Raw genomic sequence first — 16,328 nt, forward strand, 5'->3', positions numbered from 1 at the left:
GGTCTGGCTATCTTGGAAAAGTCTTTCACGAACCGTTGATAGTACCTTGCTAAACCCAAGAAACTCATGATCTCAGCCACATTATTCGGTGCTTCCTACCGAGTAACTGCCTCTATCTTTGCAGGATCTACAGCAACACCCTTCTTTGAAATCACATGGCCTAGAAAAGCAACCTCCTCTAACCAGAACTCACACTTAGACAACTTTTCATACAACTGATTGTATCGCAAAGTCTGCAACACTATCCTCAAATGCTCCTCATGCTCCTCCTTAGTCTTAGAAAAGACTAAGATATCATCGATAAAGACCACAAAAAACCGATCCAAGAACTGACGGAAGACCCGGTTCATCAAATCCATAAACACTGCAGGTGCATTAGAAAACCCAAACGGCATCACAACATACTCATAGTGACCATAGCTCGATGTAAAAGCTGTCTTTGGTATGTCCTCCTCCCGAATCTTCACCTGATGGTAACCCGACCTCAAATCGATCTTAGAAAAGACCGCTGCACCGTTCAACTGATCAAACAAATCATCTATCCTCGACAAAGGATACTTGTTCTTCATTGTAACTCTATTCAGCTCTCTATAATCAATGCATAACCTTAAACTCTCATCTTTCTTTTTCACAAACAAGACTGGTGCTCCCCACGGTTATACACTAGGTCTAATGTATCCGTTTTCTATTAGATCATCTAGATGTTTCTTCAGATCCTCTAACTCCTTAGGACCCATGTGGTACGGTGCCTTAGAGATTGGTGTCGTCCCTGGTTTCAACTCAACACTGAAATCTATCTCCGTCTTCGGTGGCAAACCCGGTATCTCATCTGAAAACACATCTGGAAACTCTCCCACCACTGGTATCTTCTCAAATGTCAGACTCTCCATACTATGGTCTCTCACATGGCATAAGATCAACGGACACCCCTTCCTCAGATAAGACTTCAAAGTCACTGCTACAATCAACTTAACTTTGAGTTTGACAACAAACCCACGAAAAGACACACTAATCCCCTTAGGACCTCTCAAAGAAACCCTCTTTTGATGACAATCTATCTTAGCCTTGTACTTACCCAACCAGTCCATAGCAACTATCATCTTAAAACCCTCTAAAGGAAACTCTAACAAGTCCACTGGTAGGTCAACCTGCCCAACTATCACAGACACACCTCTATACAACTGCCCACAAAATACAGACTCACCCGACGGTATAACAACTTCCTCTTTTACAGACTCATACTCACTCAAACCCAAAAGCTTAGCATGACTCGATGATACAAATGGCTGTGACGCCCCCGAATCAAACAAAACAAAGGTAAAGACTCCATTAACAAGAAAAGTACCAGTGATAACATGAGCATCATCCTCAGCTGCTTTCTTCTTCATCATGAACAGTTTACCACTCGTCTTCTGTCCACCTCCCTGGACAGTACTAGCTGAAGTAGACGGCTTAGCAGCCGACCCCTGGTTATTGTTGTTCGTCACCGGTCTCTGATATGAATTACCGCCATTGCGGTTAGCCCTACCATTGTTGTTACTATGACCACCCCGGTTATTCCACGACCCAGCCAGCCTGTTACTAGCATAACTCTGAGATGGACCCGGAGAAAAACTCCCCTGTGACGGTCTCTGAAAATCTCCAATCACAACACTAGTACACTCATGCCTCTTGTGGCCCATACTGCCATAGTTGAAGCAAGAGAAACCCCAACTGCTACCACCACCACCACGGCCACGCCCATAAGAAGCTCCACCACTAAACCCCGACCCTGAAGAGTAAGCTCTCACCTGGTTATGGCCGCCCCTCTTATAACTAGACTGACTACCACCCCCACTCTAAGCCTTCCTCTTCTCAGAAGCTCTCTCTCTCTCGGTTCTACTTGGTCATCTCAACTAACCTCTCAGCTCTCCCGGCACGCTCATACACCTCCTTAACATCATTAAGGACTCCTACCGGCAACTTCTCCATGATCTTGGGTGTCAACCCCTTCTCAAATCTCAAGGCCAAGTTCTCTTGGTTCAGCCCCATGTCCTCAGCGTACCTAGATTTCTCGATGAACTTATGGTAGTACTCAGCAACTGTCATGTCAGAAGTCATCTTAAAGTCATCAAACTCTTCCCTCAGCTTACTACGCACATGCTCCGGCACAAACTCTCGCCTCATAGCTCTCTTAAACTCATCCCATGGTATAGAAGGTAAGCCGTGTTTCACATACAAGTCCAGAGCACTCACCTTAACCTTATCCCACCACTCACCAGTTGTTTCCCTCAAATAGAACGCGGCTTATTCCACTCGAAGTTCCTTAGGGCAATGAACCAGATTGAGTATGTTCTCCATCTCTCTATGCCAATTATCCAGCAGAATTGGCGCCCCAGTCCCCATGTACTCCTTAGGATTAAACCTCGCTATATGTATACTTATTTTGCAGTTATCTGGCCTCGCCTCTTTATCTTTCCCAACTTTCTTTAGAGCCTCAATAAGAGTATCTTGGTGCTCCAACATCTTAACAATCTCATCTATACTCATGTTCTCTGCCAAAGCATACAACGCGGTTCTCTTTGGCGTCATCTTGAAACTATATAAGAAAAAGTAAACATGAACACACATCCCATATCTTAAAACACGAAAACGGCCTGTACAGTACCTACTCGATCGAGTGCCACCACCCACTTGATCGAGTTGCCCACTTACTCGATCGAGTTGACCCCACTCGATCGAGTGCCCATCCTACTCGATCGAGTGCCCAAAAACAGACTACTGCCCAGAAACGAAGAACTACCTACTCGATCGAGTTACCCCCCACTCGATCGAGTCATTCACCTACTCGATCGAGTGCCCCCCACTCGATCGAGTCATGTTGACTCGTATACTACCCGCATGCTTATCTCAACACTTTCAAACCAACTGTACTTTATGCAAAACGATAAACAACATATATATACGATATCTCTTTATATACGCAAACAACAATAACTTCCCTTCCATGTTTCTAATAAGCCATGTTATAAATCAACTATCATGCAATTCATGTATTCAATCAATGATATATATAATCACATCATCACCATCTTTCACCACACATCTCATATCCTCCACATGCACGCATCCACCAATTCACACAACACATTACTATATAGATTCATAACACACAAGGTAAACACATAGTGATCTCGACACAAACCTCATAGTGACCGGTTCAAAGTTGTACGGCGAGTTCGCGACTTTAGGACGTCTCCCAAGTCTTTGCATTAGCTCCTACGACTCTTACCCGGGTTCATTTTAGTTTGACTCCCTATGTTCATTAGGTTCATTGGTTACAGGTTTCAAGATCGTCGCTCTGATACCACTTTGTAACACCCCCATACTCCAAGTGCCTTACCACGACCACTTAAGGCATGGAAGTGCTACCATCTCGGTTACCCGAGGCAATGATAATCAAACGGACAATAATGAAACGTAATTAAATAATAATAAAGTTTAAGTGATAAAAATCAAATCCAAAACTGATAAAAGAAATACAACTGTTCTCAAAATCCAAATGACTAAAACAACTAGTTCATGACACAGCGGAAGACTCTACGACATGCGATGACTCCATCACAGCTATCCCTCGCGTAAGCCATCATACCTGCTCAACAACTGTTCACCACCCCCGAATGGATCACCACAGTTTTTAAAACAATTAAATGGGGTTAGTACTAATTACATAAAACAACAGCTGCAAAGAAATAGTGTCATAAACAACTCAATCAGTACAACTCAATCTCCACACACCTGACTACACACTGAAGTGTGTAGCCCTGCCAGATTACCCATCACAACAAGTACTCCTCGTCGCCAGTGGGGGACTGCAGCCGTTCCCACCTAAGCCCCGCTCATCTTATCCGAGCGATAAACCCATGTTCATTAATGTGCACATCCCTTCTGTGGTGGGTTCCACAAAAGGCGAATCAAGGGCGTGAAGCCACTCCCGCAAGTGACTCCACTCAGCCAGGGACGCACCCCGTAGATCACATACAGTTATACAACAATCACCTTATATAAACAACAATTACCAAAACCAATGCCAATATGATAAAGAACCAAAAACAATCACAACAATCACCAATAATACTATGTAACCAATACTGAGTAGGGAAAACCTACCTGAAATAGAAATCACCACAGATGATCTAGCAGCTAATTAGAATCTCTCCTCTATGAATCCTCCTCATATAACATGCATACATACAATTACCACCACAACCATACAAATCACCCAAAATCCCCAACAATACCCAATTAGGGTTTTAAAGAAACTTAACGAAACGCAACATAAATTATACAAGGAACTTACCCCTGACACGATGATCACAACGGTGTAAAGAACAAGATGATCCGATGAACTTAGCTTAGAGATTTTCCAATAATGCGAGAGAAGCAAAGTACGTAACCTCTAATCGTCTCTTGAAATGTTTAGGATGTTGAAAAGATGTTTAAGAAATAATGACAAACTCTTTTATATTAATCTCGCATTACTAACAGAACCCGTCAAACTCGGCCCGAAAAACACACTTACTCGATCGAGTAAGTGACTTACTCGATCGAGTGCCCTTTACTCGATCGAGTCCCCAACTTACTTGATCGAGTACCCTACAGGCAGTCTACTATTTTGCGTCAAAAACTACTTACTCGACAGAGTAAGCTCCACTCGATAGAGTACCCATAGACAAATAAAACCGTAGTATTACAACCACTTCCTCGATCGAGCCCATGCTCAGTTGATCGAGGAATCATCTGTTTTCTGCCCTTCTTCGTGTTTTCTTCTTTACTTCTCTTCCTGTATTCTTATGGATTCCCGTGCCATGCTTCGTGTATTCCTTCATGCCTACTCCGCGATGCCCATTTCATTCCTTTGTTCCTCAAATGCATCATTCCTGCATTAAACATCAAAAGGCGGAAGTATCGACATTCTAACATAAAAAGCATGTAATTAATATAAATTAGTACGAAAACTGTATCAAAAGCAATTAAGGGGAGGCATAAATATGTATATAATTATGACTCATCAGTTATATTGACATTGTGATTGCCACATAAGAAATGTAGCAGGCTTTAATTTAGTCATGTGAGTAATACCTTAGTGAGATTCAGTATAATTAATGGATCTCCATATCTTGATCGAAGATTCTGGAAATGAAGTTCTATGGCCTCATCACTGTTGCTTCCGTCTTCAGAAACTATACCTGAAGTAGAGTATGGTCAAACAAAATGCAAACTATAGTAAAAAGATGTCTCAAAGGAAATGCACACATACATATTATGTTAGGGTTAGGATTTAATAATGAAGGATTTTGTGACCAGAGAAGGGGGTATTGAACTCCAGTTCTGCACAACAGAAGTACGTTTGTATAATTAATTGTATTGGCCTTCACTACAGATTTCCTCATAGGTAATCTGTTCTATCTCTACGTGATTGGCAACATGCCCCTTCTCATTAAAACCCCTTTTGTGGTATATAGCATAGATTTGATAGATAAGAATGAAAAAAGAGTTAAAACAACTACGCAGGCCAATTATAGTCTAAATCAGAGAACAAAGAACACAAACACGCCGCAAACAACCCCTTAAATCGTGAGCTCCCAAGGATTACAACAACACCAACTCGAATACAACAAAGCAAAAGACGATATTAAAAACAGGAAAATGGGAGTTTTAAGCCTTGAAAATAAAACGTGGGCCTACATTATCCTCTAGTTTATCTTGACTCCGGTTGAATATCGATGTGAATTGGGAACTATAAACGTAGGTATGGTGACTCAAAATTTCATGAAGTTTTTTGGTTCCATGTTCTACTTGCCATAATTTCATGTTTATGGTAAATAAAAAAACTTGTTGCACTGGGGTGACTTGAGAATGTACACAACCATTTCGATTTTTTTTATTGAAAGACAGGCTAAAATCTTGCTACAGAAAACCGAATCCAATCTCAAAATCTGTCCATATGCTTTCTAAACTTTATTATACTGGCGCTGTACTTAATGAATTAACTTTTTGTTGCTGTACAGATTATAACAATTGGATTTTTCCTCATCTAATCAAATCAGAGGAGGTGGAATTGATATTTGATACATCCAAATTGCTTACATAACAATGATATATCAAAATTGAAGTGGTATTGCAATTTTCAAATCAATAATCATCATGTGAGTAATCATCGTCATCGCCAAAAATAATAGCCATTAAATCCTCAAAATCATCTCAGGAAACAAATTCCTAAAAACCTAGTTAATCAAGTCAACCAAGAGAGCCACAATCACGCAAACTCATATGTATATCATCAAATTAGTTGATCAAACTTCAAAAAATCATAACACCCCGAAAACATCCAATTAATACAACCGGCAAACCGATCTGAAAATTAAAATAAATATATGTAAAATGAGAAAGAGGAAATTAATTGCGTCGTTTGTCAGTTCGATTTTATTAGCTTCTAACAATCAATTGAACCTAAATCGTAAACCACATTGATTAAACCCTAGTTAAACAAAAGAAACATAAAAACTAAGAACTAAAACTCATTTATTAACTTATATAAAGACGAAAGAGAAGGAAGCGCTTCAGACGAAGATCTCCACCATCCGTCCTCAAATCGGCTACAATAACGCATCCTAACAAACCATAAATCAACCGGCTACAGTGAAACATCAAATAACTCGGAAATCAGGCGACATGCAAAGTTTTACAAGAGAATGGATAAATACAAGAAGAAAATGCACATGAATCCAGAGGGCAACTTACAAAATCGCAGGCAATCATCTTCAAAGTGAGTAACCGTCAGCTCCATCAAAAATTATAGCCATTAAATCCTTGAAATCATCTGACGAAAACAAATTGGAATTATGGTGATTGTTTTAGCTAGGTTTAGGGTTAGGGTTTAAAAAAGGGAGATCGTGCCATAGTTGATTGTTATTGATGAAGAAGAAATGAGCAAAAGAAGATCAACAGAAGAAACAAAGGATGCGGAGGAATAATCGAAAATGAGCAGGGAATATGAATAGAAATAATAGCAGGGAATATGAGCAGAAATAATGTGGCAGGGAAGTAATGAGAATGAAAGGGAGGGGCAAAATGGGCAAAATGGGCTAAGAGTATTGTTACAGCTATAGCTAGTCCCCTTTGGGATTTTCAAAGAGTATGGATAACTTTTGTCATTAAAGTTGTATTAAACTTATTTCGATTGTTTGTCCGAAACAATTTGACGCTCTCTGTGGAAAACCCATGTAAAAAGCCTCATTCAAAAACTAAACATAAAACCCTGCCTAGCTCACGTTAATGGTTGCTAGTTTAAGGTCTTTGCTTAATTTGGTTAATATTAAGGGGGTTTTTGGGTAGCCATACATCGAGTTATCCTAACATAATTGATTTGAATATGGAGTAATCAAAACGCTAAGAGAAGTGATATAAAAAAAATTAGATAACTACTCCCTCCAATTTCCTATTATCTTCCCTCTTTCTTTTTTCACACAAGTTTGATTATCTTCCCTCTTTCCTTTTCTGGTAAGTTTCATTCATTTTTTATTAATTTCTCTCTCCTAAAAAATCAACAACTCTCATTACTTTATCTATTCTTTATTCATGATTCATTCTTTATTATTTTCTCTCACCTATAAATTTCACAACTTACAATACTTTATTCTATTTTATTCCTTCTTTCTTCCCCTTTCTTAATTTTTGTGCCCAAAAGAAAGGGGAAGATATAAGGAAATAGGAGGGAGTATTATATTAGGTTAGTCAAGTCGTGCATAGACGCTTTAACTCGTTTAAAAATGGGTCAGGTCAAGACAAGAAAATAATAAGACAGATATTGGAAGTAATAAATAGTATGACATAAATTATATGACTTAGAAAATAATTAATTGAATAAGGTAGTGTTTGGATATATGGAATTGATTTCATTTCCATGATTTCAATTGTAGAAATTGAAATGTTGGAATTCAATTCCAAATCCAATTCCAAAATTACGTTTGGGAAACCCGTGGAATTGGAATTGGAATTGGAATTGAATTTGGGCGAGACGGGTATGGGTCGAGACCGTTGGATGTTTTATATTTGAAAAAATAAAATATTGTCTCGAAAAATATTTGCGATCGAAAAAAATATCATAAATAAAAATATTGTGACGAAATTCGCGTCACAAAATAAAACGTAAGAAGTCATGGAATTGAAATGACTAGTATATGGTAGGTATTTGAGAACCCCAAATTTTAACTAGCTTGGAATTGACAAGGAATTGAGTCAATTCCAATTCCAAATTTTAGGGGTTCCCAAACACTTGAAATACTTCAATTATGGAATTCAATTCCAATTCAAGGTTCCCAAACATAGCATAAAGGAGTTTCGCAATATATTTTTTGTAAAATTCGGGATGTTACAAACTAGACCCTTACCTAACGCACTTAATGCATTTGAGAGTCTGCAGTCATAATATGATATGGCACTGCTTGAATCGAGCCTTGTTAAACTAAATTCGATCATGTGTCGAGTTTGAACAAATTTGATCCGAGGTCAAGCATAATAAAGCTCGAGTATGAAATACATTATAGCCCTATTATTTAATTTTAGTATTTTGATAATTAATTTTTAATATTTAATTTCGTGTTAACTTTTTTTTAATTATATTTTCAAAATTTTATTGAAGTAACAAAGATACTATACTCATTTAATTACACTTGCAAAACGGAAAAACAAAATAATAATAATTGAATTGAGCTCGAGCATGGACTTTTTAAGCTCGACGAGGTTAAAACTACCCATGTTCGAACTCAACATTTCCAAGCAATTTCAAGCTCAGCTGATATTTAAGCTCAGCCTGATGTTGAGATCAACTTGATAATTATAGTCTTGATAATTATAGTCTCTATCTACATACATACAAAGCCAAAACAGTCAGATGAAGTACTCGTGTACCTCGAGTTATAACACGAGGCTAAGGATAGAGAGGACCACTTCTAGTATTTGTTTGTACCTAAATATAGAAGAATATAATGCATCCGTTTGCAGGTATTCCTATACTTCTAAAACTAGAAAATTCTAACCTCCAAATAAAAATGGGTGACAAAAACAAGAAACAAAAGATGAGCAGCGAAAACTACAATGCTCAACAACAAGAGCCACCACTAGACAGACTGTCCAACCTACCCGACGCCATCCTGGTCGACATTTTATCTCTCGTTCCCACCAAAACCGCCGTATCAACCTCTGTGTTATCAAACCGCTGGAGATATTTATGGACCTACCTCACCTCTCTCCACCTCGACTTCCGCCACTTCCCCAAACACTCCACCCATTTTTACACCATTGTTGACCATCTCCTGACCCGACTCACTTCCCCCTTCCTCCATATATTCTCCCTTCACGTGCCCTTCTTTCGTCATCAGTATTTTGAATCCTGGTTGCGCCACCTCTCTGCTCGAAATGTCCAAATAATCGACGTCAATGTCGACTATTTTCACAGCGATAATGGCGCTACTGTTCCGGGAACTCCCTTCATGATGCCGCGTTGCATTTTCCAAACTAAATCCTTGGTTTGCCTTAATTTCCCTGCTTATCGCTTTCAGTATCATTTACCTCATGACACTAATGGTATTCCGCAACTACCTAATTTGAAAACATTGAGGTTAAAGCTAAGTAGTTCACAGTGTGGGTTCGTTGCGATACTGGTCAGGTCATGCCCTTTACTTGAGAGTTTATCTTTGGTTGCTGCGGAACGTTGGCACAAACAAGGTGAAAATGATGATGATGATGATGATGATGATGCTGATGCTGATGATGATGCCAGTATTAAGATATTATCTGGGAGTTTAAAACGATTGCATTTGAATATGTTAGCCGTGGCTAAGAATTTTAAAATCGTGATTGATGCGCCCAAACTAGATTGCTTTAGTTTGTTTGCGTCTAACTTGAATTCTTGTTCATTTGTAAGGAAACCTATAGCATTAAATCAGGCCACTATTATTACAGCTAGCAAACCCCTGGTGTGGTCGCTTATTCCTGTGATCTCAACTGTTAGACTGCTTCGCATACTAGCGGTGACAATTGGTTTGTTTGAAGACTGCAAGGATGATCTGGGCAATACTTTGATTTTTCGCAACCTAATAGAATTGAACTTGCAATTGGGTACTGAAAGCGACAAGTTGCGATTTGGTAGTGGAGCTGATGGCCTGGATTCGTTCCCATTCGAGTTGCCATCTCCGAGCCTGCTATCTCGTGTCAAGAAGATACAAGTCGTAAAACATAATGTGACACATGGGAAAATTATGAAGCTTACAAAGTACTTGCTAAGCAATGCCCCGGCTTTGGAGCTGCTTTCGTTTATTGATGTTCCTCGTCCAAGGGGAATTCTAGACAAAATAACATATATGATCATTCAAATGGTGTTTTGTATGGCTCTGAATTTACGGTCAAGAGAATTTCCCCGATGCCGGATTCAATTTCGTGGACAGTATGCCATATTGCCAGAGGACAGTTCAGAGCTGCAGCGAATGAAGAACCGTGTGCAGGCATTAATTTCCTTTCTAACGCTAGTAGATGATACTGCCAGCGAGTTTTAATTGGGATTCTCCTACCAATCTCTACCTGTGGGCATGCTTTGGGCACTGTTAGTATACTTGCGTCGGAATTTACGTCTTAATGACTTGTATTTTCTTGTTTATTTGATCATTTGAGTTCATTACCCATGATTTACCTTAAGGTATTCTATAGATCGTAACTACCTACTTTTTTTACACTTTGTGAACTGAAACGCCGCTATCTCTTAATATCTCAATGTTACAATTATTGGTTTATGAATCCCTTCAAGTCCCAATTCCATCATTGATACACACACAAAATGTTTCTCATAATAATGAAGAGGAACCATTAATGTTACCTTTATTATCATCTGAAAACAAGAGTCATCTACCTCATAACTGACCTTAACTCTCAAAAGGTTCTCCTTCATTAATCTCAGAATCCCACTCCGTCTTTTTTTTTAACTCTTATGGAGTGAATTCCAGGTGATAACCACGTTTTTCTTCAATGTTATTGAGTCAAGATTATGAGTAAAACTCTCCCAACTTTTAAGACTCTAACATATCAGCTTTCCGCTAACTTTTATATTGTTTTATTGTTCACACCTACCTCAGACTCATCTCGGACTTTATACATTATTCGTGACTCTACTTTTCCATTTTACTCCTTTTTTTCACAAAAAAAGAAATAACACCTGAGATTCACTCATTGGTTAATTCCCTTTAAAATGAGGTTAAGACTTACCAAAATTTCAAATTGAGTCTTGGATTGTCAAAAATAGAATAAATTATTGATAGTCTTAAGTGAATCTTGTTTTAAAACTTAACAAAAACTTATCTCAAAACTACCAATAATCTTATTCTAAGTCAACCACAATTAAATGCCACCCATGTTCCTACCCTAACACAACCACAATTAAATGCCACCCATGTTCCTATTTCTCATGGCTCTTGAGAATCGCAGCACCTCCTGATCACGTTCATAGGTTAATTACCACTTGTAAGCCCATTTCACACCTGAACGGACAGGAGCGAAACCAGAATATACTCCCTCCTATTTTATATTTTCTTCTCCTTTCATTTTTACATAAGAAATAACAAGGCGAATTTGGACCACACAAATTATCCTAAAAAGGGAAATAGGGAAAAAAACTTGAATAACCGAATAAAAAATTAGGGAAGAAAATATAGAATAGGGTAGCGAAATTTTTTGTAATATATTTTCTTATTAAAAGAGACGTAAAAATAAAAACATATTCTCATACGAGCACTTCTTAAGAAATGGCTTCTTTCGTCATGAGAAAATAAGACAATATTTTCGCCGTCACTACTTTGGATTGTTGATCATTGCGGCTCAGTTTGTCGCAGTAGTTTAGCCAATTCTGCGATCATATAGCTTAAGCGAATAACTCCTATAACCATTATGTCAAAACGGAATATTATCACATTAACCAATTACTACATAAATTTTTAATTGAAGATATTTTAGTCTAGTGGTTAAGAAGGATATATTTTGGACAATAGGTCTCAGCTTCGAATCTTCTCTCTCCTCTATTATAATGCGGCTAATTGCGCATGTAATATTATACTCTCTATTTTTTTATTTTTTCTTATTTTTTAGGGTCGAGTTATCGAGCGTTTACCGCAAATATGTTCGAAAAATAAAAATATACTACGTAAACTGTGCAAGAAAAAAAAATGTGAAAAAATAATAGAATAAGGGTGGAAATAACTTGATGGAAGATTGGGAACAATAGAAATTTTGTCACATTACTACATAGTAATTTTTACACACAGTTGGAGGGATAATTTTTGCGTCGTTTCGAAGAAGGTCCTCCCTACACACGAAGAAGCATCAAAATGAGAATTAAATATTATAAAATCCTCCTTTAAATGTAGTGAGGACATCTTTCGGGAGGATGCATGCAAGAATCTCTTCAGTTGGAGTTTTGCAAGAAATCTTCTAATGAGTCATTAAATTTCGTGTAAAGCAAATGAGAATGAGTATGTTTATCTTGGGTCATCCAATAATTAATTACGAGTTGTAGATAGGGCTGTAAATGAATTGAACCTCCTCGGCAAGGCCTCGGGATCATCTCAGTCAAAGCTCGGCGCGAGATTGGTCAAACTGAACACAAGCTCAAACTAAGTTGAGCCCAAACCGAGTCGAGCTCGAGCACACTAAGGCTCGGCTCGTTTAAGCTCGTTATTTTTAAAATTATTTAATGTTTTTCAATATATTTACTTAAATTGTATCAATTTTAAAATAAATAAATTAAAATATTAGTTTATAAGATAAAATTACATAATACGAGTAATTGTTATTATAAGTTAACAAAACGATAATATTCTCATTTGAATTTGAATTTTAAATAAAAAATTACGTTATAATTAAAATAATGATCGAAAAAATGGTACGTAAACAAAGCTCGGGTTCGGGTTTGGACTCGTAAAATATTATATGAGCCGATCCCGAGCCTTGATTTCAAGAGCTCAGGTTCGGGCTCGGGTTCGAGCTCGAACTCAATTTTTAAAATATAAGCCGAGCTCGATCATAGGTAAGCTTTAACTCGGCTCGATTCATTTCGGTTACACCCCTAGTTATAGATATAGCATTTTCCAAAACCCAGTTGAGATTTTTTACCAATTTCGAAAAATCATATTATTAAGAGCATTCTACATGTAATCAATGAATTGTAAAACATAGCTTCTTTCCTTTAAAAATCTCGAAAACTCAATTAATCCAAATCGTTTAATTGCCACACCCACATGCCTTCAATATAATATTCCCTCCTATTTTACATAATTGTCCCAGTTTCTATTTCCGTCTATTCATAATAATGTCCCATTGTCCATTTTTGTTAACTATTATACTTATTTTAATCACTTCAACTAACAACAATACCTCACCTCACCTCCAAAACAATACTTATTTTAATAATTTCACCCACAATAATAATCCACAATATCTTCCCACACTCCAATTACCTCCTCCACCAGAATACTTTATATTATTTAACTCATTTTTTTTAAAATCTTATAAAGAACATTAGAACAATTATATAGAATAGGAGGGGGTATGTTTTTGTCCCATAGCTCCCAAGCACTACATTATGACATGCAAATATCCTCTTTCTTTTGTGGATATCGAAAACATCAATCAAAACTAGTACTATATATATGTTCTTTGTCCCATAGCTCCCAAGCTGCTATACATTGCTATCCGTGCAGTGTACGGGTTTATAAACTAGTTCTTTAATGAAAAGAAGATTAAAATTAGGTATTTTTTTTTTCTTTTTTTTTTTTTACAGCTGTAAATGAAGGTTTTACAAGTTCATGGCCTGCTTTGCTAGATTATGCGCAAAGCCATTGAAACGTTTCGGAATAAAGTTAAAAACTAAGCAGTGAAAAAAACTAAAGGAAGCCCGAATATCTTCAAGGATACCCGTAATCCTGTGATCCTCCTTTTCAGTTTCCGCTAATTTGGTGACAAGTTGTAGGCAGTCCGAAGAAATATCCAAGTGGAGAACCCGCCGCTCTTGTGCCCACATCACAATATCTCGAATCCCCAAAGCTTCAGCCTGCATAGCCGATTCCGCCCTGATACGTGCCTGCCTCCGTTCCAGCTCCCTTCCTGTGCCATCAGAAGCAATCTATCCGAAAGCCACCTCATAATTACTATTCCAGCTAGCATCAACCTTCACACGTACCACCGCACAACCGGTCGGTGAGCCCAGAATACACACCGGGCGACCATTCCGAATAGCCAAAGCTTCCGTTTGAGGTGTCCCTTCCTCAATTTCTTTGTCAGCTTGATGCTGTCTCGAATTGAAGGACTTCCCCAAGATGTTTGTTTGCTCCCGGATAACTTTGAAGACCATATTGGTGATACCTTGCGATGTAAGGACCTGATCCTGAAATTTTATCTTGTTTCGCACTGTCCATATAGCCCATAAGGTAGCTATAAAAAGGATCACCTCACGAGTCCCCTCATCTCTTTTGGAGAGAAAGCGAATCCAGTTGCATATCCAGTCGGACATAGACACGCCCCATGCTCCCTCCACCTGAATGCCTAAATCAGAGCCTGCCCAAATTCGGCTGGAAAGACCACAATCTCGAAAGAGGTGTTCGGATGTTTCCATCGCTCGTTGATCACCGCCACACATGCTACAGGAGGTATCCACCTCTATATTCCGCTTATAGAACTCCTGTCTGATAGGCAGAACATTGGTGATAATCTTCCAAATTAGAATTTTCCACATCTGAGGGATTAGTAAGTTCCAAAGCACTGTTCGACATAAAAGTCGGCCCCGATCGGTTAGTCTACTGTTGTCTTTAACAGTTCCTACTTTGTTCATGAAGTCCTCAAATATTAATCCATAACCACTCTTCACCGTATAAACTCCCATCATCGTGTGTGGCCAGTAAATCTTATCCCTCTGCCTTACTTCGCAACGTGGTATAGCAAGAATTCGGTCCGCCCATTCCTCCGTGAACAAGCCTTTTATAAAGACTTCATTCCAGTTACCATCAGAAAGAAAAAGGTGTTGGACCTGTAAAGAAGCCAGATGACTAGAATTGTGGTCCAACCACTCAGTCCTAGGTTCCGGCCGGTCTCCCCTCACCCATATTGCGGTCCAAACATTTATCACCGACGCAATACCAGGTTTCCATCCAATATTCTCCAGTACAAAGTTTAAACCATGAAGGATGTTGCGTACGCCCCACGAGCATCTAGATCCCTTGATAGGGGTCATCCCATGAAGAAAGACCTGTGTTCCAAAAAGTTTTTGTCTGAACATCCTACTGAACAGAGATTTTTCCCCACACAATTCGCCAGCCATGTTTAGCCAACAAAGCCTGATTGAGACATTGAACATTTCGAATGCCAAGCCCACCCACACTCTTTGGTAAACTCAAAAAATTTTTGCTACACCAGTGGAGTTTATTCCCCAACTTACATCCTGCCCACCAAAATTGTGTCAAAAGAGAGTTTATCTTCTTTGCCACACTTACCGGAACTTTAAAGACCGATAGAAAGTAATTGGAGAGATTGGATAGAACCGATGAAATAAGAGTAAGTCGTCCAGCTGGTGATAGAAAAATCCCGTTCCATGAAGATATGCGTCTGGTGACATGTTCAATGAGAGTAGTAAAAATCCCTTGTTTTGACTCTTTGAATTCCGTCGGGATCCCGAGGTATTTTCCAATGCCATTGTTCTTTTTTATATTGAAAGCTTGCATAATCCTCTGTGCCCTAATCAAAGTGGTGTTAGGACTAAAGAGTAACCCAGATTTCTCAATGTTTAGCCTTTGGCCTGAGACTTCGCAATAGTCATTTATAATACGCACTAACTGGGCCACCGCCTCCCCTATCCTTAAAGAAGAACACCGAATCGTCCGCAAAGAAAAGATCTGTAATTGGCTGAACCCCCCTGACTAGTTGAATTCCATGAATTAACCTTTGCTCATTAGCGTGCTCCATGTTCCGGGAGAGGACTTCCATACATAGGATGAACAAATATGGAGATAAGGGATCACCTTGTCTCAGGCCACACCGCGGACGGAATTGTGGCAGAGGGATCCCATTCACCAGGATTTCATAGCTCACCGAAGTAACACAATTCATCATAAGTGTTATCAATTTTTGAGGAAAGCCATACCTAACAAAGACCGCCTCCAAGAAGTCCCAACGAACTCTGTCATACGCTTTACTTATATCTGCTTTGAAAGCACATAATGCTTGTCTCCCATGCCTATGCATCGAAATTTTAT

General features: G+C 38.7%; 1 protein-coding gene across 1 annotated transcript; it reads right to left on the reverse strand.

The window, feature by feature from the left end:
- Positions 1 to 13,879: 13,879 nt before the first annotated feature.
- On the reverse strand, positions 13,880 to 15,397 carry LOC141588458 (uncharacterized). Its single transcript, XM_074409901.1, has 2 exons — positions 14,300 to 15,397; positions 13,880 to 14,206 (listed from the first exon to the last, which is right to left on the reverse strand). The coding sequence occupies exons 1-2, from the start codon at positions 15,395 to 15,397 to the stop codon at positions 13,880 to 13,882; spliced, it is 1,425 nt and encodes a 474-aa protein (XP_074266002.1).
- Between the last annotated feature and the right edge of the window lie 931 nt (positions 15,398 to 16,328).

This window comes from Silene latifolia, chromosome 6 (assembly GCF_048544455.1).
Source record: "Silene latifolia isolate original U9 population chromosome 6, ASM4854445v1, whole genome shotgun sequence".
Taxonomy (NCBI): Eukaryota; Viridiplantae; Streptophyta; class Magnoliopsida; order Caryophyllales; family Caryophyllaceae; genus Silene; species Silene latifolia.